This window comes from Rhizophagus irregularis, chromosome 7 (genome assembly GCF_026210795.1).
Source record: "Rhizophagus irregularis chromosome 7, complete sequence".
Lineage (NCBI taxonomy): Eukaryota > Fungi > Glomeromycota > Glomeromycetes > Glomerales > Glomeraceae > Rhizophagus > Rhizophagus irregularis.
In genome coordinates, this window is record NC_089435.1 from 4,194,243 (window position 1) to 4,219,337 (window position 25,095).

The following is a 25,095-nucleotide window of genomic DNA, read 5'->3' on the forward strand; positions in this document are numbered from 1 at the left end:
TTATGCAGGAACAAATCTCAAAAACAAACAAATAAATAACAGTAGCCACAACCGTATATATTATTATTGTTATTTTAAATTAGGCTGAATACTTGATATCAAAGTCAAAGTCGAAGTTAAAACTATGGTTGAAGCTCAAAACAGACGAAATTTTTTGGAAAAATGGTCTGAGTTTCTTCAGAATAAAAACTAGAAAAGTGATCATTTATCGGAGTTTTTTCCAGAATTTTTTTTTATAGGGGGACTTATTAGTGTGAAATTTATGAACGAAACATTAACTTATTGCTTGTAAATTATGTATTAATCTATGGAAATGTCAAAATTTTTTTAGAGAAATTTTTTGTACTATGATTTTATAAAATAAATAATTGGATTAGCATTATCTTTATTTAGACCTATAATTGTCCGAAGCGGAGTGGGATTTACATTCTACACAAAAGCATGCAATGTTTGTCTGTCCCGCACGTGACTTATATACACGTGACACATATATTTTTTATTACTTTTTATACTATTAGCTTATTAATTTCGATACTATTAGCTTAAAATTAGACTTTATTAACCTTCATAAGTATATTTAGTTGTTTTTAGATTATTTCTTCATGTAATTTAAGATTCATTAATAATAAACGAAAAAATATAACTTATATCTTGTGTAATTTATTTTCGTTATTAAAATCTTAAAATAATAAATTAAAAATATAAAATAGATAGCCCAGCCTGTATTTATTCATCCTGAAACACTTAGAAAACGCAAAATTAGAGAAAATGAACTCATAATCAATGTGAAAGGCGTTGTGCTCGTGATGTTTATAATCGTTGCAAAATATAACACCAATAAGATTTCACTTTGGAAAACGTGCAGCGTGACGCCCGCGTCGGACGTTTAACGGTCACCGTTACCTAGTATATATACATATATATAATTTAAAATTGATTAAATTTAATGTAACAATTTAAAATCATCAATCTTTAAATTGTAATTCTGGCCAAAATTTTCAACTCTAGCCAAACATATAATGCCGGCCTAAATTTAGTTAAATTCAAAAAAATTCAAGTCAAATGTAACGGGCGTCCTTAACGTACAGTGAGGGTGTACGATATTAACGTACGAACTGGCCCGAGTTTAGGAGTTATGCACTTGCACGTGATAGCGTCAACGTTAATTCCGGTCAGTTCGTACTTTAATATCGTACACCCTCACTGTACATTAAGGAACCCCAAATGTAATATCACATTTATATAATTTAACACTTTTTTTCTTGATGTTCATTGGGTTCTTACTTCTTAAAAATACTTAGTTTTATGACTTTAAAAAATTCAAAATTCCAGTTTAATAAGTTATTTTGCTTTATTTTATATATTTATATTTTTTAAATATCTGATATATTTTTATTTATAATAATTGGAGAAAAATATCGATATCACGTATTTATCAAATAAACAATTTCAATTCTGGTAAAATGCAGAAATTAGCCTTAGTGCTGGTCAAAAATGAAATCTATATCATTAAATGTGAAAGTGCATGATAAATAAAAATGTTTGTATAATTATTTTAAATTTTCAACATAGTTCAATCAGTGACGTGAAGGTAAAAATAAGTATTTTTTTTTAATTAATAATAGTTCTTTTTTTTTAATAACATAATTTTTTAAAATATAATAAAAAAAATAATATTTGAATATTTAATCTTGATAATTGATATTATAATTTTCGTATATAAATGTTACACAAGATAATTTATGTTTATAAGATTTAGGCCCTTAGATTTTGTGTAAAGAACATCAATATTAAGGGTATAATTCTTTAAGTGATTTATCCGTGTTATACAAGAAGTTACTTCTACATTAAACAAATAAATACTACATTTGTATGTGTCGCAATTAATTTTACATGCATAATATGCATGATTTTCATGTCTCCCTATTTTTAAACCAATCAAAATTTTCAATCTGTATGAAGCATGTTTTCATCTTTCGTATGCAGAGAAATACAATTTGGACACATGAAAAAAATCATTATTAATTTGATTATATTATATTTGAATTGGCTCTTATTTATAGTTTTTAGGTGGAAGTGCACAAATTATTAATCATAACCGGGGATCGAAGTTTAACATGTGGCAGAAAAACATCAGGTATTAAATAATGTTAATAATATAAATTTAAAAGATAATGAAATATCATTCAAAATAATAGAATTTTCAGTGAGCTAGCTATCTTTTAAAGAAACTTCAAAAAAATATTTCACATTCATTAAATATGGGCCAATATATGATCAAACACAATACAAACCTACATAGTATCATTATTATAAACGCCTTATAAACGGTATGCAAATTAGTTGCTGTATGATATGATAGCTCTTTTAATTTATTATAAAAATTTAGAGGGCTAGAGGCTATATCAAGGAATTGTAGGTTTTATGATGCAAAGATAAAATTAAATTACCAATGGTTATCGATGTAAAAATAAAAATACTTAATTCAATAACTTATTTAATGAATTACATATTCAAACACTTTGTACTGTATATTTAATAAATAAGTACTGTATATCGTTTCGTTAATAATCATCCAATGTATTCTGTTGGATGTCTGATGGGATCATTAATAATTATAAGAAATAAACATTATATTTAATACAAACGTTCGAATGAATCTCACCGAATTTTTTTCATGGCGCATTAGATTTTTTTAGCTTATTGTCGAAGAATTTGAACAAAAGATTCGTCCATACAAAAAACTAGGAAGTTATAAATTATTAAATAAAGTTTAAAATCATTATTAAACAAAGGAAAACTATAAATATATCAAATAAAACGATAAAAAGTATTTTACAGTTATTTTTTTAGCAAAAAATCAAAATTGTAAGTATCACGAAATCCTAAGAATATGTCAAGGTAATCATTGTATTCTTTTCTCATCATGTAATGAGTTTTTTCGATAATATCAATCAATCAAAATATGACAAAATAATCGAGTTCTTGACTGTCCCCGATTTAGGAAAAATGATAGTAATTTTGATATTTTTATTTGAACGTGCAATTTTAATTTTATTTCGACATTATAAGCACTTTTTTAAAGCAACACTTTTTTCATGCAGAAATTCTTTATGATTTCGAAGAACATGCATGACACCCTTTACAAGCTTTACATTGTTGACTTGGCATAGTTAAATATAAGTGAGTTTATAAAAGCTATAATGAAAGAAAGAAAAATATATTTTGTTTAGAAACCGATTATCCGATTATATTGATGTTCCAAAATCACGTGTAACTGGCATGTGTACCCGGCATATAAATCCGGCTACTATTTTTCGGTAGGATCATTCATATCGCAAGCCATCGTTGATAAAAGGATGATGTCCGTACATTATGTCAGATATATTAAAGTTGACCCTATGAAGAAGGAATATCCGGAAAATGACAACGAAAATGTCCCAGTGTTTCAAAAAATTGTCTTGAAAATGTCCAGAAAAATGATTTACTTTGTCGTCCGGAATTTTTCATGTCCAGGATTTGTCCAGTTTTTTTGTACATAAAATAAATATAGCCAACCAATTCCGGACATGTAAATTCAGATTATTTACTAGACATATTCCAGACATGAAAAATCCTGGACATATTCTGGACATTATTTCTAAAAGTGGAAATTAAAAAAAATGCAAAAAGCTCAAAACTGATGTTTAAACCTCCCCCTGGCGTAATAAGTAAATTTGAAAAATACTATCTATGATGTTAGTTTTAACTTTAGATAATTGTAGATAGTCGGTGGTAATCTGCATTCGAGATAAAATCAGATTGTTCAAATTCCAGACAAATTTTGGACTAAACTGAACCCAGACATATTCCAAACATCCAGAAACACGCATGTTTTGGAACATTTCCGGACATACTATCAAATATTAGGAATTTGTCTACTTATTTTCTGGACAAGTTCAGGATGAGTTCTGGACGCATTTTTTTCATAAGGTGATGTCTAGGTCATTATCCAGACATGATATCCGAGCATAATGTCCAAACATTATACATCATGTTCAGGACATCATATATTCATATTAACAATGTCTAGACATATGCCGGGTATATGTAGGATGATGTTTGTACATCATTTAAACATGATGTCGAATATGTTGACAAAAGGTTGATGTCCGGGCATAATATGTCAAAGTTGATATCTAGACATTATCCAGTCATGAATGTCTAGATATTATTAATTATGATGTTTGGACATCAACCTGTTGTCAAGGACGGCTTTCCATAGTATACCAATTTCTGGAACGATTTTTAAAATTTTTACACCCACTTTTAATCACAAATATCATCTGATTCAGTAATTAAAAGAAAAAATAAATTGATTCAGAAAATTATAAAATTTACTAAATTACTAGAAATGGTTATAAAAAATTAAAAATTCTTCCAGAAAATCGATAAATTTACCATAAATAAAAACTAACTATATATGGTAATTATGATTAGCATGATGTCTATAATTATATAATATTGATATCTTTGACATCATGTTAAATGATGTCTAAACATCAACTTTTATGTCCAATAGATATCCAAACATCAACCAGCGTGATGTCTAAACATCATACATCCGTCATGGGCATCAACTTTTTGTCGACGATAGCTTGCGATATAATACAAAGATTTTCTTTTTTTTTTGATCCGTTGCGATGATCCGAAAATCTGATCTTGTCACATGATATAACCGAATCGATGATCATTGATCAATGCTGTGAAAAAATTTAGAATTAAGATCAAAAATTTATAATTCCATCAGAATTAACTCGGTCTCAAAATTTACCGGAAGCTCTATTTATTTTTTGTCAAATAATCATATGTCTTTCTCTACATTATTTTCCAGTAAACTTTCTAACAACTTGTTTTACAATATATTAGTAAATTTATGAATATATTTTACCACTGGTTATTCATTTGATAAGGATAAATTGTATAATTTTACACAAGTTATAATACATTTTGGTGCAAATTGATACGGAATTCTTTATCGAAATTTAACGTTAATTTTTAAAAGTATAGTAACCCGTCATTACTCTTTAGTAATGGTAAACATATTGTATAAGTTATTTTAAAAAAAATTGGATTCAATGTTACATTATTGAAAATAATATTTAACTATATATTTTGCTTTAGTACATAAAAATTCCATTGATTTTAATCTTGTCTTGCATTATTTTTTTTTTGTAATATCAAAATTATTATCCCTAACAGCTTGAAGAAGTTCATTTTTAATTTCTTGTTTAACAGCTTGAAGTATTTCATCTTTAAGAATTTGTGATGATAACCTACCATTATTATAATTATTACTATTATCGCTAGCTACTGCTGAAGTCGGAATTATTGGTTCATTGTTGGTTGAACTTCCATTTTTAGGCGTTTGCATAATTTCTTGCCCATGATAATCATTAGCTGGAACTACTATTACTGGCTCATGGTTGGTTGTATTTTCATTTCTAGGCATTTTAATAATTTCTTGCTCATTATTATCTATTGCTTGTTCATAATCGTGAATATCCTGTTCTTTTTGACTGTAGTTATTATAATTATTATTTACATTAATTGTTTTATGGTTTTGTCTATTTTTATTCCATTTATATATAAAGAAACATCCAATTGTTAAGAAAATAATACCACTTAACAAAGATCCTACAATTGTACCAACTATATTACTATTAGAGTTATTTGATGAACTATCGGATAATTGTGATGATGATGGTAATGGTAGAGAAGGTGATAGTGATGATGATGATGATGAAGGTGGTGGTGATGTTTTTGGAACTGAAAGATCAAATTTTGTAGTCCATATATATTCTTTGTTGTTACTAATATCAAGTAATAAAATATCACTTTCGACTAACTGAATTTATTATAACCTATCCCTATTAAGATTAATAAAATTTTTGTTAAAATAGTAATAAACAATCCAAGTTTACATATGATATTACACTTACCAAATGATATGAGTGAAACTACCATATCTGATGTTGCTTTACCATTAAGTGAGGTAAAGTTGTGAACATAGATTACTACTAACGTAAAAATTTTCAAAACCAATTAATCAAATATATTATTTATATTCTAGGTCTACATATATGATACAATTAGTGATAGTTGGAGCAAAGAAGTAAGTTTTATAAATTATTATTATAATGAAAAATTTTTTGAATTGTAACTTATTAAATTTAGGTAACATCAGGAAAAATACCTTCTGATAGAGGTGGTTTTTCTTCAATTCTTGGTATGCAATTAAATAAGAAAATTATCGAAGATTGAATAATCGATTATTAATTTATAAATCTAATTGCAATTCAATAGATTTAGATGGTCAAAGAATCATAATTTTTGGAGGATACATTATTAATACTAATTATTTAGATACTACACTTTATGTATTAGATTTAAAAAATTATAACTGGTATGTTCCAAAATTTTCTGGAAAAATTCCAAGTCCTAGAGCTTATCATGAAGCAAATTTAATTGGAAAATACATGGTTATACCACCTAAACAACAAATTTTCATTACAAAGTGTGTATATAAAAATGAATGTATTACAAATATTACTTGCATACCTATATAAATAATCCTATTATCAGGTAATAAGGTGGCGCCATAATGAGATCTCCGAGTTGGTGCGTTAATTAAACTTCCTTTTCTTAAATCAAGATTTATTGTATCTAAAATAAGCATTTCGTTTGCAATATCATTAGCAGTACGTCCGCTATATAAATATATCTTTCCGTCACGATTAATAATCCCACTTAAACGAGATTTTCTAGTATTGATTCCAGCTATTTTTGGAATACTCCATGCAATATTTTGTGAATCAAATGTATATACCAACGCCATTGTTTGAACCAGTGTAGCCCCTCCGTATAAAAATAGTGTATCATTATTTGTACCACCTTTAACTGATGTTGCATCAAAATGTGCTGGAACCAAATTAATATTAGTTAAGTCTTGCCATAATAATTGTTGAGTATCAAATGGTACAGAAATATCGAGATAAAAAAATTCTTTCACTGGTTTGTTACTTAAATCAAGTCCACCCAAAATATACAATTTATTATCAATGAGTGTAGCGGTATGACACCATACTACACTTGGCTTAAAGGGCGTCATTTGACAGTTTACTTCAACCAATACTTGAAGTAGTATCCATAATAGAGTAAAATTAACCAACGAATTTTTTAACATGATTGATTATATTTCATTTAATAACCTAGCTAATATGTAGAACCAATATTCGAAGGAAAATAATTTTTAAGATATATATATATCTCGGCGTATTTATATTTTCAGTGTTACGCTTAGTCTTAAAGAAAGTTCTGAATAGATTGGACGCACAAACAAAATTTATTTATTTAAATATTTATTTCGAAACAATTATTTAGTTTGTTGGAAGACTGCCCCCTGCGTCGGGACAAGGAACGGGACGTGCCAAATTAAACAACCGTGTTACTGGCATGTGACGGTCACAAATTTCACTATCGCGTGACCATATGAGCCACTCTTTAATGTCGCCATAATTCCAGCCAAAAGTGACGCAATAGTGATTTTTTTTTTAAAGTCATGTGGTTACCCCAAAACGCATTTTTCGATGTATTCTCAAGAATTTGAGAAGTTTAATAAATTGATTTTGTTCAAGAACAAATTGTTCGAATTAAATAGTTGATCATTTTTCCAAGCTTGTTTTCAAGTATGACTACAACATAAACAAAGACTTTAAAACCTTAAACACAATATAACATGCATTTTATTTAAACAAGTTTTTTCAAGTAGATAACTAACTTGAATATTACTGACTTTGAAAGTTTCCAAGACAATCATATTACTTATCGTTCAAAAAATAAAAATAGTTTTGTTTGCAGCTACACAAATCATAATATTTTTGAAAATAAAAATTTTAAATGGTATAACAATTTACTTGTCACTTTTGTATGCAAAATTTATTGTTAAATCAGAAGTATTATGTAAATATTGTAATAACCGATGCTTGCTATAAAAACGTAAAGATCTTATTTCCTCACGTAACATTTTTCTGTATTGATAATTTTAAGGTGACTCAGTATAACCTATTTATTGATAGGAAAAGTTAAAATCATTTTCTGTAAATTGCTATATTGTAATATTATAATCAATATACTGTATAGTATAACGTTGATGTTTTATAAAATTAAATAAACTTCCTAGAACAAAATTATCATTAAAAAAAAATAAAAATAAGCGCTGAAAAATAAGTATACATTCCATCATTAATAGATATTGATCATATTTTCTGAGGAATTTTTTTTTACCGTTTTTCAAAGAGATTCCGCAGCATTTATTTTTTTTGAAAAAGAAAATTTTTTCTATATAAAAATGATAAAGTATTTAGAGGTACATTTATAGATGACGCTGTAGTTATTACAATATGTCAATAATCAAAAACAATATTAATTTTCGAAACTTAAAACAAAGTTAAATAGATTTTCATCGACCAACTGAATCTAATGGAATGTCAAACAACATTAAATAATATAACTTTCTTTTTTGATCATCAAAGCCATTTGATTTTTCTTAGTTCTTTTGTAACAAACATCATTTATAAGCTAAGGACAGAAATTCGTTTTGGTACCAACTAGTAGTGAAGAACTAATGATAAGACTGTTAAAGTTAAAACTAGGCAAAAGAGACAAATGTCAAACAACATTCCGGATGTTATGAATCATCTAGCAAACTAATGTGCTCTATTATGTAGTGGACTGGTAAGTTCCGGCATGATATATTAATAACTTAATGTATTAGTAGAAACTAAAAATAAATATTTGAGCGATATTTATTTATTAAAAAAATCTTTCCATATTTATTAGTATATTTTAACACTACGATTATAACTAAGAAGAGGTTTGTGGGAACGGAACACAACCCAAAATTATTTCGTAACAGCAGTATTTAATTTGATGCAAAACATCGGACCGAGCCGCGCCGTTTGTGCACATTATTTATTTGTTAACAACACTTCCACTGTTCCACATGCATATTGTACCTTCGATATACGCTTATTAAAACATAAAATAATGGTTTTGGATTGAACTTTGAAATTACAAAGATTTAATAAAGCTTGTGATCAAAAATATGTATAAATTTAAACGCTAACACGATATTACATTTTAAGATTACTTCAGATAGAAAATCTGAACGCTGATTTAAAAAGTTTCCGATGTTTGATTTACATGCTATAATTTTCTTTTAAAGCAAAATTAAGGACAAGAAACACGGGCTTACCATAATCTTTTACTGCTGCAAATAGAGCATTGCTTAATCTTGTAAGTCAAGGAAGTAATAAAACACAAAGTAACGTGTAACAAATTGGTTTTTGCTATAATCGATAATTTAGAGGGGATCTTATACGATATTTGTCCCTGCAAATTAACCAATAACTGTATTATTAGACCTCATCTACTAAGTAATATTCTTGCAGCGATGAAAATTTAGATAAAAAGATCAAGGAACTTGGAAGAATTTTTGAAGAAATAGGCGATAAAATTGAATGGAAAGCTATAGAACTTGCGGCGTTACACAAAGTATAGGAATCGGAGAACATGACATTAGTCAGAGGGCAATAGAAAAAAGGAGAGAAAACTATAAACTAGTATTTGGTGTAGAAATCATACGTATGGCAGAACGACATGAAGTCATTCAAAAATACACTACGTTGAACGAAAAATTCACCAAACGGCTTAAGGATGAAAATCGGGATAAGGATTTAGTTAGTGAGTGTGAAAAGAGATTACAGAACAGTCCGAAGGATAAAGTAATAAAGAAAAGATGGAGGGTCGAAGAGAAATGAAAAAGATTAGGAATTAAGGATAAGTATAAATAGATGGGTTTATTTTGAAGGCACGTGATTTCACGTAAAAGATTCCAAAATTTAAAGTTTTCTTCATCTATTTGTAGTATTGTTATTTTTGTCTTTTTTTCTTTTTTTTATATACATATAGATTAGTTATAGTTAGTTTATTAGGTAGATACTTTATTGAACGATCATTATAATACATTATTAAAAAAAAAAATCATCGTTGCAGAAAAGTCACACGAGAAATAAATTTGTTACATCGTACTATACCAGTATACTGTGTACAGTCGGCCCCCTCTATAGTCACCCAAATATAGTCCCATACGCCCTTATAAGCACATTTACATTGGCACAAGTTATTAATAAGCTTATTAAAAAAACCCCTTTTGTCACACCATATAGTATTTTTATAATCAATACCAATTTTTTTGGTCCCGAAAGGGTAAGGGTGTGACTATATAGGGGGTTGACGTTGACTGTAGTAAAAAAAAAACTTTAGAACTAGGAAACGGAAATCCAAAGTAGAATATGTTGTGTATGATTTTTCTTTAAAAAAAATTCGTTATTACATTATTATAATCGATTTTCTAACTTAGATACGCATTCTTTTTATATTTTGTTTTAGTACATAAAATTTGCTATTTTAAAAGAAATTTATGGTTGATTTAATCTTGTTTTGCATTAATTTTCGTAATATTAATATTATTATCCCTAGCAACTTGAAAAAGTTCATTTTTCAAAGTTTGGGCAATTTCTTGTTTAACAGCCTGAAGAATTTCATCTTTAAGAATTTGTGATGATAACCTATCATTACTAGATGTTGAAATTATTTGCCCATAATTATTATAATTATTAGCTTCTGTTGAAGCCAAAATTATTGGTTCATGATTGGTTGTATTTTCATTTTTAGGCGTTTGCATAATTTCTTGCTCATGATATTCGGTATCTGGAACTATTATTGGTTCATTATTGGTTGTATTTTCATTTTTGGGTGTTAGAATAATTTCTTGCCCATGATGATCGTTAGCCGGGATTATTATCGATTCGTAATTTTCATTTCTAGGCATTTGAATAATTTCTTGCTCGTTATTGCCCATTGCTTGATCATAATCATGAATATCCCTTTCGGTGGGCATTGCCTTTTCTTCGTTGTTATGATTATTATTCTCATTAATTATTTTTTGATTTTGTCTATTTTTATTCCATTTATATAAAAAGAAACCTCCAACTGATAAGAAAATACCACTTATCAAAGATCCTACAATTGCACCAACCATATGATTACTATTGGAGTTATTTGATAAACTATTGGATAGTTGTGATGATGATGGTAATGGTAAAGAAGGAGAAGGAGATGGTGATGGTGATGGTAATGGTGATGGTGATGATGAAGGTGGTGGTGATGTTTTTGGAACTGAAGGATCAAATTTTGTTGTCCATACATATTCTTCATTATTACTAATATCAAGTAATAATGGGGGTCTTCACAAAAAACGTGATTGAGATTGAGATTGAAATTTAGTATAGAATTTCAATCTTACTAACATATTAAGATTGAAAATTCTATATGAAATCTCAATCTCAATCTCAATCACGTTTTTTGTGAAGACCCCCAATATATCACTTTCAACTGTTCTATCATAACCAATTCCTATTTAATATTAATATTATTTCTGTTAAATGATACTAATAACCAATCAAAGTTTATATTATAAATATTTATATTTACCAAATGATATAACCATGTATTTCCCAATTACGTTTGCCTGATGAAAAACTCTTGGTTTTGGGATTATTCCGGAAATTTTCGGAATATACCAATTATAATTAGTTAAATCTAATACATAAAGTGCAGTGTCTAAATATCCAGGATTATTAAAAGCTCCTCCATAAATTATGACTCTTTGACCATCTAAACCTATTAAAAATAATAAAATTTATAATTAATGTTCAACTTTTAAAAAATGATCATAATATTCTTATTTAATTACATACCAAGAACTGAGGAAAAGCCACATCTATTAGAAGGGATTTTTCCTGTTGTTATCTAAGTATAATAAAAAGTTAGTTCACATATGAATATAAAAAATTTCATCATAATTTGTGTAACTTACTTTTGCATCCCAGTTGTCATTAATCATATCATATAAGTAAACCTAAGATAATTTTATTAATTGTTTTTTGAAAAAAAAACTTAAATATCAGTGCATTTACAAAATTTACCTCACTTAATGATAAAGCAATTCCTTTACTAATATTCAGAGTAACATTATCAAATCCAATATCAACATTCAAACCACCTAAGCATTAAGTGTTCATTAATAAAATTAACAAAAAATGACATGACATAAAATTACTGGCTTACCTATATAAATAATCTTATTGTTGGGCAATAAAGTAGCTCCATAAAAAATTCTCGGAGTTGGAGCATTAACTAAACTTCCCTTTTCCCAATTAAGGCTTATTGTATCTAAAATAAGCATATCATTTAGAATAGTTTCATAGGTAATTCCGCCCCATAAATAAAATTTTCCATTATAGCCCATAACTCCTGTTATCCTCGATTTTCTAATTGTACTAATTCCAGTTATTTTTTGAGGATTCCATATTATGTGATGTGGGTCAAACGTATAAACTAATTCCATCGCTTGATTAGTAAGTGTTTCTCCACCGTATAAAAATAGTGTATCATTATTTACACCACCTTTAGCTGATGTTGCAAAACCATGTGGCGGAACCATATTAATATTGGATAAGTCTTGCCATGATAATTCTTGAGTATTAAACGGAACTGAAACATCAAGATAAAAAAATTCTTTTACTGATTTAAATAAGTTTGTTGACCAACCACTCATAATATACAATTTATTATCAATGAATGTAGCAGTATGACAGTTTAGTGCACTTGGCTTAAAGGGCGTCATTTGACAATTTACTTCAACTAACACTTGAAGTAGCATCCATAATAGAGTAAAATTAGCCAAAGAATTTTTTAACATGACTATATTTTATTAATAACTTAATGTAATAGAAGCTATATTCTAAGGAAAATATTTTTTTTTAATATCTTTGGCGTATTTATTATGTCTTATGTCTTCAGCGTTACGCTTAGTCTTAAAAGAAATATCCGAATGGAACGGAACACACAAACACATTCAAATATTTATTTCGAAACAATTATTTAGTTCGTTGGAGAACTACCCCTGCATCGGTGTTAAGGACGGATGTGCCAAATAGGGTTTGTAACATAATAACATAAATAACGTGTTACTGACATCACGTGACTACTTTTATTTTTAAAAAAAAAATTTTGATAAAGGTTAACTTAATACCCGCGTTTTTTTATATATTAAATATAAAAATTTTTGTAATCTTAGGAGTATAAAGGTGAGCTAGTAAGTTTTGAGGAAGCTTATTCAATACATTATAAAAATTATTAAAAAACCAACAATAAATTTTTATAAGGTGAAAGGAAGAAATATTCTATCAAAGTAAACATTTATTTTAAATTTTCGGTTCCCTGTGTTGGCAAGTATTTTAATTCTCTCGTTTATTATTTTTCATGCGAAATTTTTCTAAGATAACATATTGACCAAGTTGGTCACCTCATATTAAAGTATGTAGTATTTAAATAGAATATTTTTTATGATATCTTAAGTATATCTTAAGTAACGTTAAAAATAAAAGTCGTTAAATTATCGAGTATATATTATACCTGCAAGTTTTTGCGTGACCTAGCAATGGATCGTAATGTCAATTTTTACATAGATCAAGTATTAATAAATGAAGTACGGGTTATTGCACACAAACTTTATCACTCTTTCGTCTGTAATAGAAAGTTATATCTCACCGATTTAAAACTAATTGGACGCCATCCCATACAGAATTTTGCACTTTTCATAGTTGTGACTTGTGACTACCCCCTATAATACTCCTATAATCAGAAAAAAGGAAATTAAAGGAAATTTTAATGTTTACTTCAAATTTAAACTTTTTTACAGAATAATTTATAATAATCATTAGTAATCACAAATTTAAGGAAAAATCATTTTTTTTATGTCGCATAAATTCTTCAACCATGATGGCAATTTAGGTTTGAGAATACCAAACGTTATAAACGTATTGTTTAAAGCCAAAAATAAATCTAGTCCGCAAAATAATATAACCTTGGAAATCAATAAGTAATTAATAATTTGATAGTTTACAGTCACTTTACACGCAAAATATATAATATATATATATAGATATATAATTTTTACGTCAATAAAAATAAGTTTTATTATTATCATAAATAATTTTATTCATTAACTAATTTTATTCATATGACATACAAAGAATTTTAGGAATTAATAAAATTATGTGAAAATCTACTATAAATTGCATTAATTTATTTAATTTCATAAGGAAAATAACATTTTTTTGGAATCTAATACGGACTAGTGTACTTTAATATGGCCTAAAAAAAAAAGTCAAAATGACGTTATTCACGTTATTTAGGCCATCTATCAGAACTTTCCGTAAAAAACAATCATTAAAATTATTCGGTCATTTTGACAACTCTAATGTAATTTTGACACTTTTTTTCATCATTCCAATATTTTATAGAAAAGCAAGGTGGTAAAAAACAGTCGGAAGAAACGGAAGATATTATGTAAAAAGGTGTCATAGTATTATGTAATCAATTTATTTACTCCCTAACTGCTAATGAAGTACCTATTGTCATAACAAGTATCTATCTTCGAAAAGTATACCTCTTTTTTTCTTCGTCTTTTTTTTGTCATCCTTTTTTTCATTTTTTTTCTAGGTTTATCCTCTCTCTGTCTAGGTCTTCTCTTTATTAGGTCTTCTTTTAAGCCCTTTTCTTTACGTCTTCCTTAAGAGTATGTGGGTTGGGAGTGTGGGTTGGGAGTGCGGGTTTGTGTGGGGTTGGGTTTGGGTGTGAGTTTGGTGTGTGGTGTTTTATCTTATTTTTTTCGTCTTTTTTTAGGTCTATCTTCTCTCTGTTTAGGTCTCTTTATTATATCTTTTTTAATCCCCTTTTCTTTACATCTTCCTCTAGGTATCATACTTATTTTAATATAGTAATGTAGGCCAGAATTATAGTGCTGACCAACATTAATCATTCCGCCATTTGACAAACACTCCCAGAACATGGTGTTTTGTAAATCAGTTAACTAAATCGGCTTGGCCTAGATAATAAAGAATTTTTGTTGTAAAAAAAAATAAAATAAATTCTATAAAATATAAATTATGTACTTTTTATGTCAAAACATATAAGAAATCACGAGCTGAGTCGAATTCCTAATTCTTGGTGTAACACGATTTGTCAATTATACAGGAATTGAAGGTTTAAAAAATTTAAGGCCGAAAATTGAGAGACTTTCTATGCAAATAATCATTTATTCATTTCTAAAATATATTATAATTTTTTTTAATATGCTAACACAAATTGATTAATGAATTTATGAATAAAATTTTATCGTTGGTTATTTATAAATTTAACCCAAGTTATAATAAAATTTTTATGACAAATCATTTTTTTTTTAAAAAAAAAATAGAATATGAAGTACCAGTAGCATGTTATTTTCATTTTGATAATAATGATGAATTTATTAAAAACTAAATATATAAAATTATAAAAAAAGTGATTGTTATTACATCATTTAAAATAATAATACTTAATATGAATCTTTTTATCACTAATTAGCACATAAAGAAATTGATTTCTACATAATTTACATAAAAAGTATTTTGTACAGGGGATGGAGCCTAATTTTTTAATTAATAATTATAATATTCATCAAATAAAAGTAAAATTTATGGTTTAATAAATATGTGATTGCAGACTTAAAAGGATTATTTCACTTTTAATTGATCATTAATTTTAATCTTGTCACATTATTTTTTGTAATTATTAAAATTATCCTCTTTAACTGCTTGAATAATTTATTTTTTATTTAAGAACTTGAAGAATTTAAACCCATCGTTATTAGGTGCTGTAACTACTTCTTGTCCATAATAATCATCATTATTTACTACTTCATGGTTGGTCATATTTTCATTTTTAGAACCATCAGTGGGTACTGCCTTTTCTTGACCGTAATTATTATAATTATTAATATTATTTTGGCTTTGTCTTTTTTTATTCCATTTATATAAAAAGAAACCTCCAACTGATAAGAAAATACCACTTAATAAAGATCCTACAATTGCACCAACCATCTTAGAATTATCTGATGAATTATTGGATGTTTGTGATGATTTTGGAACTGAAGGATCAAATGATGTTGTCCATACATATTCTTCATTATTACTAATATCAAGTAATAATATATCACTATCAACTGCTCTATTATAACCATACCCTATTAAAATTAGTTGTTTTTTTTGTTAAAAATAATTAATTTGCTTAAAACATGATATATAAAAATTATATTTACCAAATGTTATAACCATATATTTACTAATAGCATTTGCTTTATGCCAAGCTCTGGGCTTTGGAATAGTATTTCCAGTGATTTTTGGAATATCCCAATTAAAATTTGTTAAATCCAATACATAAAGTGTAGTATCTACATATCCACCAGGATCATTAAAAACTCCTCCATAAATTATGATCCTTTGACCATCTAAACCTATTTATAAATATAATTACATTTGTTATTAATATTCAAATTTATAATAATGATGATAATATTTTTGTTTAGTTACATAAGGACCCAGAAATATATATAAAAGGGTCAGGTTTGAGTTTGCGTATTTTGAACTAAAAAAATCATGAAAATCTTTCCTTTTTTAGATAATTTCTGATAATGCCGGTCAGAATTTTATTTCCTATTATAGTATCCGACTGACATTATCATAATTCCGGCCCTGAAAAAATACAGCTCATAGTAAAAAATTTTTTTCATCACCTGACCCCTATATATATATTTCTGGGTCCTGTTACATACCGAGAATTGTAGAGAAACCATCTCTATTAGAAGGAATTTTTCCTGTTGTTATCTTTATAAATTTAATAAAAAGTTAATTTATACTAAAAATAAAAATTTTCATATAGTAATTTATATAACTTACTTTTGTGTCCCAATTGTCATTAATTGTATCATATATATAAACCTATATAAATAAATTATTTTAATATTTCTAGAAATCTTTTTATATACAGTAAGTTTACGTTTACATTTACAAAATTACCTCTTTTAATGATAAAGCAGTACCTTTATTAATATATAAAGTTTCAGCATCAAATGCGGAAGTAAGATCATCCACACCACCTAAATAAAAAATTTTTTTAGTGAAATAAACAAAACACGTAAGAAATAAATATGCTAAGAATATTACTTGCTTACCTATATAAATAATCTTATTATTGGGTAATAAAGTAGCACCATAATAATATCTCTTAGTTGGTGCATTAACTGAACTTCCTTTTCCCCAACTAAAATTTATTGTATCTAAAATAAGCATTTATTTACAATAATATTATTACTAGTTACTCCGCCCCATAAATAAAATTTTCCATTATAATCTATCACTCCTGTTAAACTAGATTTTCTAATTGTATTAATTCCAGTTATTTCTTGACTATTCCATACACTATGTTGTGGGTCAAATGTATAAACTAATGCCATTGTTAAAACATCTGTAAATCCACCATATAAAAATAAAGTATCATTTTTTGCACCACCTTTAGCTGACATTGCATCATTATGAAACGGAACTATACTAATTTTTGATAAATCTTTCCATGATAATTCCTGAGTATTAAATGGAATGGAAACATCAAGATAAAAAAATTCTTTTACTAGATTGTTGGTTGATGCTTCACTACCACCTAAAATGTACAATTTATTATCAATGAACGTGGCAGTATGACGGTATATTCTACTTGGCTTAAAGGGTGTTAATTGACAATTTACATCAACTAATACTTGAAGTAATATCCATAATAAAAAATATTTTTTGACATTATTATATTCAAACATTAATGCAGTAGATACTAGAAATTTCGAAGGAAAAAATTTATTAAAAAATTTTTTGCGTATTAATATTCTTAGCGTATTTAAAGAAAGATATGAATAGAACGGGACACAAACACAAATTTGTTTTTCACAACAACCCTGCATCAATAGAAAATAAGAATATGGTGATTCATCCCTGTACATATTAAAGTCACGTGGTTACGCCAAAATGCATTTTCTTTTTCAATATTACGCAGGGGAAAGCCGTTTTAAGAAATAATTAACATTGCTTTCTTTCTTTCACATGTATTGTGCATTCGATGTGATTAAACTAAAACAGTATGCCACCCTTATTAAAAAGAATTTGAAAATTTAGTACTCGAAAAAAAAAATCCATCCAGTGTAATATTAACATGCATTTGAAATTTAAAGATTTAAACAGATCATTTTAAAGTAAATAACTTAAGTTCTAACCTTTCAAAAATAAAAATTTCTTGGAACAATGACGATGAAAGTTTTGCCTACAACTACATAATTGAAGTGATAATTAAAAATATAAATTCCTATTATATTTCTATATTAAGTAATAATATAATGAAGTTTTGTTGTTTGCATAAATCGGCCTAGTTTTTCCTGTTGTACTTTCTAAATATGTAATACAAAGATTTCCTTCTGTTTCAGTTAATACCTGTTTAACTCCTATTCTTATAAAATTTTTAAACTATAAAAAAATTATCAGTAGTATTCTTTTAAACCATTTTTGTAAAAAAAAAGGCACTACGAAAAACAATAAAAACAAGTAAAAATGTCTGTAAGCTGTCAGAGTGTCTGTGAATTTAAATGGTTACGGTACATTTCGCCGAAGGGATGTTTCGCCGAAAATGATAGAAATGATAGCGATTATCACTTTTATAAACACAATGGAAATAAAAAAATTTTTTTTATTTATTTCGATTCTTGATTGAGTACTTTAATATTTTCATTTTTTTTAAAGGATAAATCTAATTGTAACAGCCTGTTACGCGTCTTATTTGTAACAACCCCCAATTTTATCCAATTAAAATTTAAGATCAGGCGTAATGTAAACAAAAACAAAAGATCAGTCGTGTAACTAAGACAAAAGAATTTTTTAAAAAATTTCAAGAAACTGCTTATAACTTAAAATTTTGTCTATGAAACTGTCTTAAATACATTAAGTAAAAGTTTTCCAAATTAAATTTTGCATATAAAAATTTTATTTGTGAAACACATATTAAATTTATTATTAAAAAAAAATAAAAAAAGGATGTTACAAATAAGTTATGTAACAGGCTGTTACAAATACATTTTTTCTTTTTTAAATTATATTTTACATTCTTTGCCATTTTTGCAATAAAAATAAAAATTAAATAAACGTTTAAACAAAAAATTCTTTTTATTTTTAAGTGTCTTTTCTTTTATGATATTATTACTTTAACATTCAAGTAACTGATATTAATTGTTAAACAATAAATAAATAACTTTATTTTCCTGAAACCATTTATTCAGTAAAAAATGATTAATTGACGATCCGCGAGTCAACTAGAGAAATTACATATAAAATTTGACGCAAATCATATACTAATTTGTCATAATACGCCGACTTTAATGATTTCTGATGTAACAAAAACTATAAGCATAGTTTACTAAAAATAACACAAACAATAAAGTAAATGTCACACTTTTATTTTTCAAAGCTACAAAGTGTAAAACTTTTTTTTGACGAAGTTTACCTTGGAAGCACGCGGCATTTACTATGTTATTAGGTAAACTAAGGTTTTAAAAGTACAAATTATGGAAATTTTTTTATATTTCACTAAACTTTCATGCATATTGCTTTATTTTTGATTTATTTTATTAGTAAACTATGCTGTAATAACTTCTAACTCGACAAATTCAAGACTTTTTCACACTCATTATACAAGTGATATGGTATGATAAAACTAGTTTTTGTCTTTCGAATCTCAGATCTCTTAGAAATTGGACTTTTTTCCAATGTTACATTATGATTTTTTTTGCATGAGATTGGTGGGAAAACTGTGGAAAACTATTTCATTAAAGAAAAATGGCGTTATTTAAACATTTGGCTAGAGAAATTCATGAACAACCCCACATTCGGAAATGCGGCTTTTAATTAATAAATTTCCGTCAAATTTTATTATCGTTTTCGCTACTTGACTCGCGGATCACCAATTAATATATTATAGACAACAAGACAAATTTAATAAAAATTACTAACCAATTCAAAAATTTTTCCAAAAAGTGTATTTAGTATAAAAACAATAAAATAAACAAATGCAATAAATAATGTTTCGGCAAATGTCCATTCGGCGAAATGTCCAGCCCTATAAAAAGTTGTCCAAACATTGTTCGGTTTTTTGTTCGGAAAAGTGACCCCGTTCCGAACATTTACTTGACATTTATTGGATAATTATCATGATATTGTACGTTTTTTATGTGGTCGAAAATTCTCAAACTCTCATCTTGTATTAAATTGTAACAAATATTGTATAATAACGTGCGAGTGTTCGGAAAATCGACCCCATTCCGAATATTTATCAGACAAACATTTTTTATAGGGCAGACTTAGAGTTATTATAAACTTTAGGGATCGATCTCCTGCAAAATAATTTTTTTTTCTATTAGGTTTTTGAAATACATTAATAGATAACGCTGATAATTTATTAACATAACACTTTATAATATTTGAGACGAAATTAAATGCCAAAGTTTGAACACAAAAATTACTTAAAGGCGCTTATACCTATAAGCTTATAATTTTCTATTAGTTACTTCTGGAGAAAATAACACTTCTCAAAAGTAATCGATAAAGACTTGGGTAATCAGTCTACTTAGTTTCTACCTAGTATGTCTTTAGAACTGCATCAAGAACAAGATGTTTAATACTTTTACGAGTTATTATAATGACGCAGGCAGCTTGGGAAAAGTCATATTTAATGATGTTTGGCGTTTAAATTGTTATGATAATATTAGGAAAAATTATCATAGTCTTACTACAAGTATCAGTCATCAATTCGTATTGAGAGCAAATAATGGTGGAGGATTAATGGAAGCCGATAGGAATTAATATTAGAACAAGTGAGAACAATTTCCTGATGAAATTGAAATTCATATATAGAAAACATAAAAAAAAAATTAAAAATGATTTTTCCTTATTCTGTAAAAAAATTTTTTAAAACATCCTATAAAAAAAGGCTAATATACATATCGAAAAAAAATAAATGACATAACTTTTGTTTTCCCATCATTTATAAGGACATACAGGATATTTAATATTCAGGGCATACGCCAAAAAAGAAAAAAATAAAATAAAATAAAATAATATTTAAAATATCTAATAAAGTTATACCTTCCGAATTTATTTAATGTTAATTAAAATATTCTTCATATTTATTATTTTACATCACAGTACCTTTATTTATTTTTATTAATTCGTTAATTTTAATTATAATAAAAATTTCATATTCTCTGATTCAACTCTACAATTACCAAAATGATTTGTACAATATCTATTTTGCCAATATTCATTGCTTTTGTTTTTGACGGAGAATTCTAAGAATCTAAACAAAATCAAAACTAAAGTTGAAACTCGAAACTTAGCGCGAACGCTATAATATCAGCCAGTTTACTTTATTCTATTTTCTTAATCTTATTGTATTTTATTTTGTTGTGAAAATAAAAACGCGTTTTTTATATTAAATACAAAATTTATTTACAACCTTGGACGTATAAAGGTGAACTATCAAATTTACTTTTCCATTTAATACATTGTAAAAATTATCTTTTCATTACCATTATATAAATAACACGAAAATTTATTGTTAAATTTCTAAAATAATAAATAATTTATTCACTTATTTTAATAAAAAAAACCAACAATAAATTTTATAAAGTGAAAAGGACCATAAGTCTATAACTGATAAGAAATATTTAAATTAAACGTTTCTTTGTATTTTTTTTTATAAAAACTACAATTATTTTTAAGATAAATGTTCCCTCACTTTAGAATCTGACCAATAAAACTCGTCAAGTCACGTTACCGAAATTTTTTGGTGGTGTTCTTTAGAGTAGTTCAACATTGGGATGGAAAAGGTTCGCTGTTGAGCAGTTTGAGTTACCCTATAAAAAAATTCTCTGATAAATGATCATTTTTCTAGTTTTCATTCCGAAGAAACTCAGATATGTGATCATTTTTCTGAAAAATTTTTTATAGAAAGATTACAGGCATGAATATATCATCAAAAAAATCACTGGCGACCAATTAGTAAACATGAGTAAATATAATACATATATATAAAATTATAAAAAAAAGTGATTTGTTATTACATCATTTAAAATAATACTTAATATGAATCTTTTTATCACTAATTAGTATATAATAGCCCTAGATCGTATCGCTCAGAGCGGAAAAAAAATTAACCGGTCAAACCGCAGTTACAATTAAGCACAATTTGTATAGCTCGATCGGATCATATCATAATCAATAAATATGGTTGGTCGCTGGCACGCATCACGTTAGTTTATCAAAATCGATCAGAGGCGAACACCTATTTTCGTGGATCGGTTGACTGACCGCTGATCGTTTTTGTAACAATCATTTAAGGGCACATTTTGCGATCAATCCAGTCCGATCTAGAATTGAACAGGGCTAATAATACATAAAGAAATCGATTTCTACATGGGCGTGCGATAAATTTTTATAATTTACATAAAAAATATTTTATACATAAAAAGATTCTTTTCACTTTGAAGGAAAATTAATTGATCATTAATTTTAATCTTGTCAAATTATTTTTTGTGATTATTAAAATTATTAAAATCCTCCTCTTTAACTACTTGAAGAATTTATTTTTTATTTAATAACTTGAAGAATTTAAACCCATCGTTATTAGTAGGTGTTGTAACTACTTCTTGTCCATAATAATTATCATTATTTACTATTGCTGAAACTACTTCATGGTTGGTCATATTTTCATTTTTAGAACCTTCAGTGGGTATTGCCTTTTCTTGACCGTAATTATTATAATTATTAATATTATTTTGGCTTTGTCTTTTTTTATTCCATTTATATAAAAAGAAACCTCCAACTAATAAGAAAATACCACTTAATAAAGATCCTACAATTGCACCAACCATCTTAGAATTATCTGATGAATTATTGGATGATGTAGGAAGTGGATCTGATGTGGATGAAGGTGAAGGAACAAATGATGTCGTCCATACATATTCTTCATTATTACTAATATCAAGTAATAATATATCACTTTCAACTGTTCTATCATAACCAATTCCTATTAATATTAATAATATTTTCTGTTAAATGATACTACTAATAACCAATCAAAGTTTATATTATAATTATTTATATTTACCAAATGATATAACCATGTATTTCTCAACTACGTTTGCCTGATGAAAAACTCTTGGTTTTGGGATTATTCCAGAAATTTTCGGAATATACCAATTATAATTAGTTAAATCCAATACATAAAGTGTAGTGTCTAAATATCCAGGATTATTAAAAGCTCCTCCATAAATTATGACTCTTTGACCATCTAAACCTATTAAAAATAATAAAATTTATAATTAATGTTCAGCCTTTAAAAAATGATCATAATATTCTTATTTAATTACATACCAAGAACTGAAGAAAAACCACATCTATTAGAAGGGATTTTTCCTGTTGTTATCTAAGTATAATACAATAAAAAGTTGGTTCACAAATAAATATAAAAAATTTCATCATAATTTGTGTAACTTACTTTTACATCCCAATTGTCATTAATCATATCATATAAGTAAACCTAAGATAATTTTATCAATTTTATCTTAAATGTTTTTAGAAAAAAAAAAACTTAAATATCAGTGCATTTACAAAATTTACCTCACTTAATGATAAAGCAATTCCTTTATCAATATTCAGGGTATCATCATCAAATTCAGTAGTAACATCATTCAAACCACCTAAGCATTAAGTATTCATTAATAAAATTAACAAAAAATGATATGACATAAAATTACTGGCTTACCTATATAAATAATCTTATCGTTGGGCAATAAAGTAGCTCCATAAAAAATTCTCGGAGTTGGAGCGTTAACTAAACTTCCCTTTTCCCAATTAAGGCTAATTGTATCTAAAATAAGCATATCATTTGAAATAATAGGGGTTCTTCCGCTCCATAAATAAAATTTTCCATTATAGCCCATAACTCCTGTTAAACTCGATTTTCTAATTGTACTAATTCCAGTTATTTTTGGAGGATTCCATATCATATGATGTGGATCAAACGTATAAACTGATTCCATCGTTTGATTATTTCCACCGTATAAAAATAGTGTATCATTATTTACACCACCTTTAGCTGATGTTGCAAGACCATGTGGCGGAACCATATTAATATTGGATAAGTCTTGCCATGATAATTCTCGAGTATTAAACGGAACTGAAACATCAAGATAAAAAAATTCTTTTACTGATTTATAAGAGATTGTTGACAAACCACTCAAAATATACAATTTATTATCAATGAATGTAGCAGTATGACAGTTTAGTGCACTTGGCTTAAAGGGCGTCATTTGACAATTTACTTCAACTAACACTTGAAGTAGCATCCATAATAGAGTAAAATTAGCTAAAGAATTTTTTAACATGACTATATTTTATTAATAACTTAATGTAATAGAAGCTATATTCTAAGGAAAATATTTTTTTTAAAAAAAAATATCTTTGGCGTATTTATGTCTTATGTCTTCTGCGTTACACGTTTAGTCTTAAAAGAAATATCCGAATGGAACGGAACACACAAACACATTCAAATATTTATTTCGAAACAATTATTTAGTTCGTTGGAGAACTACCCCTGCGTCGGTGTTAAGGACGGATGTGCCAAATAGGGTTTGTAACATAATAACATAAATAACGTGTTACTGACATCACGTGAGAATGTGACAGCCAACAACTACCCCAAGAACACCCCAAAAAATTCTGCGTAAATCATGTGATTATCACATATCACATGATTGTGATAGACAATTACGTAATTAAATAAATTAAACTTTTTACAACGAAGTATATTTTTTTCACTTTTCCACTTCAAATATGGATATTATAACTAGTAATTTGCAGAAATGTAAACAATGTCGAAAAAGTTTATCTATGGAAGCTTTCATTAATGAAAATACACGCCAGTTTAAAACTTGTCAATTTAATTCAGAACTTTTAACGC

General features: G+C 27.0%; 5 protein-coding genes across 5 annotated transcripts; 1 reads left to right on the forward strand and 4 right to left on the reverse strand.

Annotated features, from left to right (window-relative positions):
• Positions 1 to 5,200: 5,200 nt before the first annotated feature.
• On the reverse strand, positions 5,201 to 7,225 carry OCT59_027657 (uncharacterized protein; the record flags this gene model as incomplete). Its single annotated transcript, XM_066137142.1, has 3 exons — positions 5,201 to 5,883; positions 5,982 to 6,059; positions 6,601 to 7,225. The coding sequence occupies 3 exons, from the start codon at positions 7,223 to 7,225 to the stop codon at positions 5,201 to 5,203; spliced, it is 1,386 nt and encodes a 461-aa protein (XP_065993559.1).
• Positions 7,226 to 9,560: 2,335 nt separating this feature from the next.
• On the forward strand, positions 9,561 to 9,860 carry OCT59_027658 (uncharacterized protein; the record flags this gene model as incomplete). Its single annotated transcript, XM_025327004.1, has 1 exon — positions 9,561 to 9,860. The coding sequence occupies one exon, from the start codon at positions 9,561 to 9,563 to the stop codon at positions 9,858 to 9,860; it is 300 nt and encodes a 99-aa protein (XP_025173410.1).
• Positions 9,861 to 10,531: 671 nt separating this feature from the next.
• OCT59_027659 (uncharacterized protein) lies at positions 10,532 to 12,865 on the reverse strand (the record flags this gene model as incomplete). Its single annotated transcript, XM_066137143.1, has 3 exons — positions 10,532 to 11,324; positions 11,685 to 11,784; positions 12,232 to 12,865. 3 exons carry the CDS (start codon positions 12,863 to 12,865, stop codon positions 10,532 to 10,534), a joined length of 1,527 nt encoding a protein of 508 aa, XP_065993560.1.
• Positions 12,866 to 15,812: 2,947 nt separating this feature from the next.
• Positions 15,813 to 17,854, reverse strand: OCT59_027660 (uncharacterized protein; the record flags this gene model as incomplete). Its single annotated transcript, XM_066137144.1, has 7 exons — positions 15,813 to 16,231; positions 16,307 to 16,501; positions 16,820 to 16,871; positions 16,944 to 16,985; positions 17,064 to 17,143; positions 17,219 to 17,296; positions 17,359 to 17,854. 7 exons carry the CDS (start codon positions 17,852 to 17,854, stop codon positions 15,813 to 15,815), a joined length of 1,362 nt encoding a protein of 453 aa, XP_065993561.1.
• Positions 17,855 to 22,714: 4,860 nt separating this feature from the next.
• Positions 22,715 to 24,520, reverse strand: OCT59_027661 (uncharacterized protein; the record flags this gene model as incomplete). Its single annotated transcript, XM_025330567.2, has 6 exons — positions 22,715 to 23,160; positions 23,242 to 23,430; positions 23,508 to 23,559; positions 23,632 to 23,673; positions 23,754 to 23,833; positions 23,899 to 24,520. 6 exons carry the CDS (start codon positions 24,518 to 24,520, stop codon positions 22,715 to 22,717), a joined length of 1,431 nt encoding a protein of 476 aa, XP_025173407.2.
• Between the last annotated feature and the right edge of the window lie 575 nt (positions 24,521 to 25,095).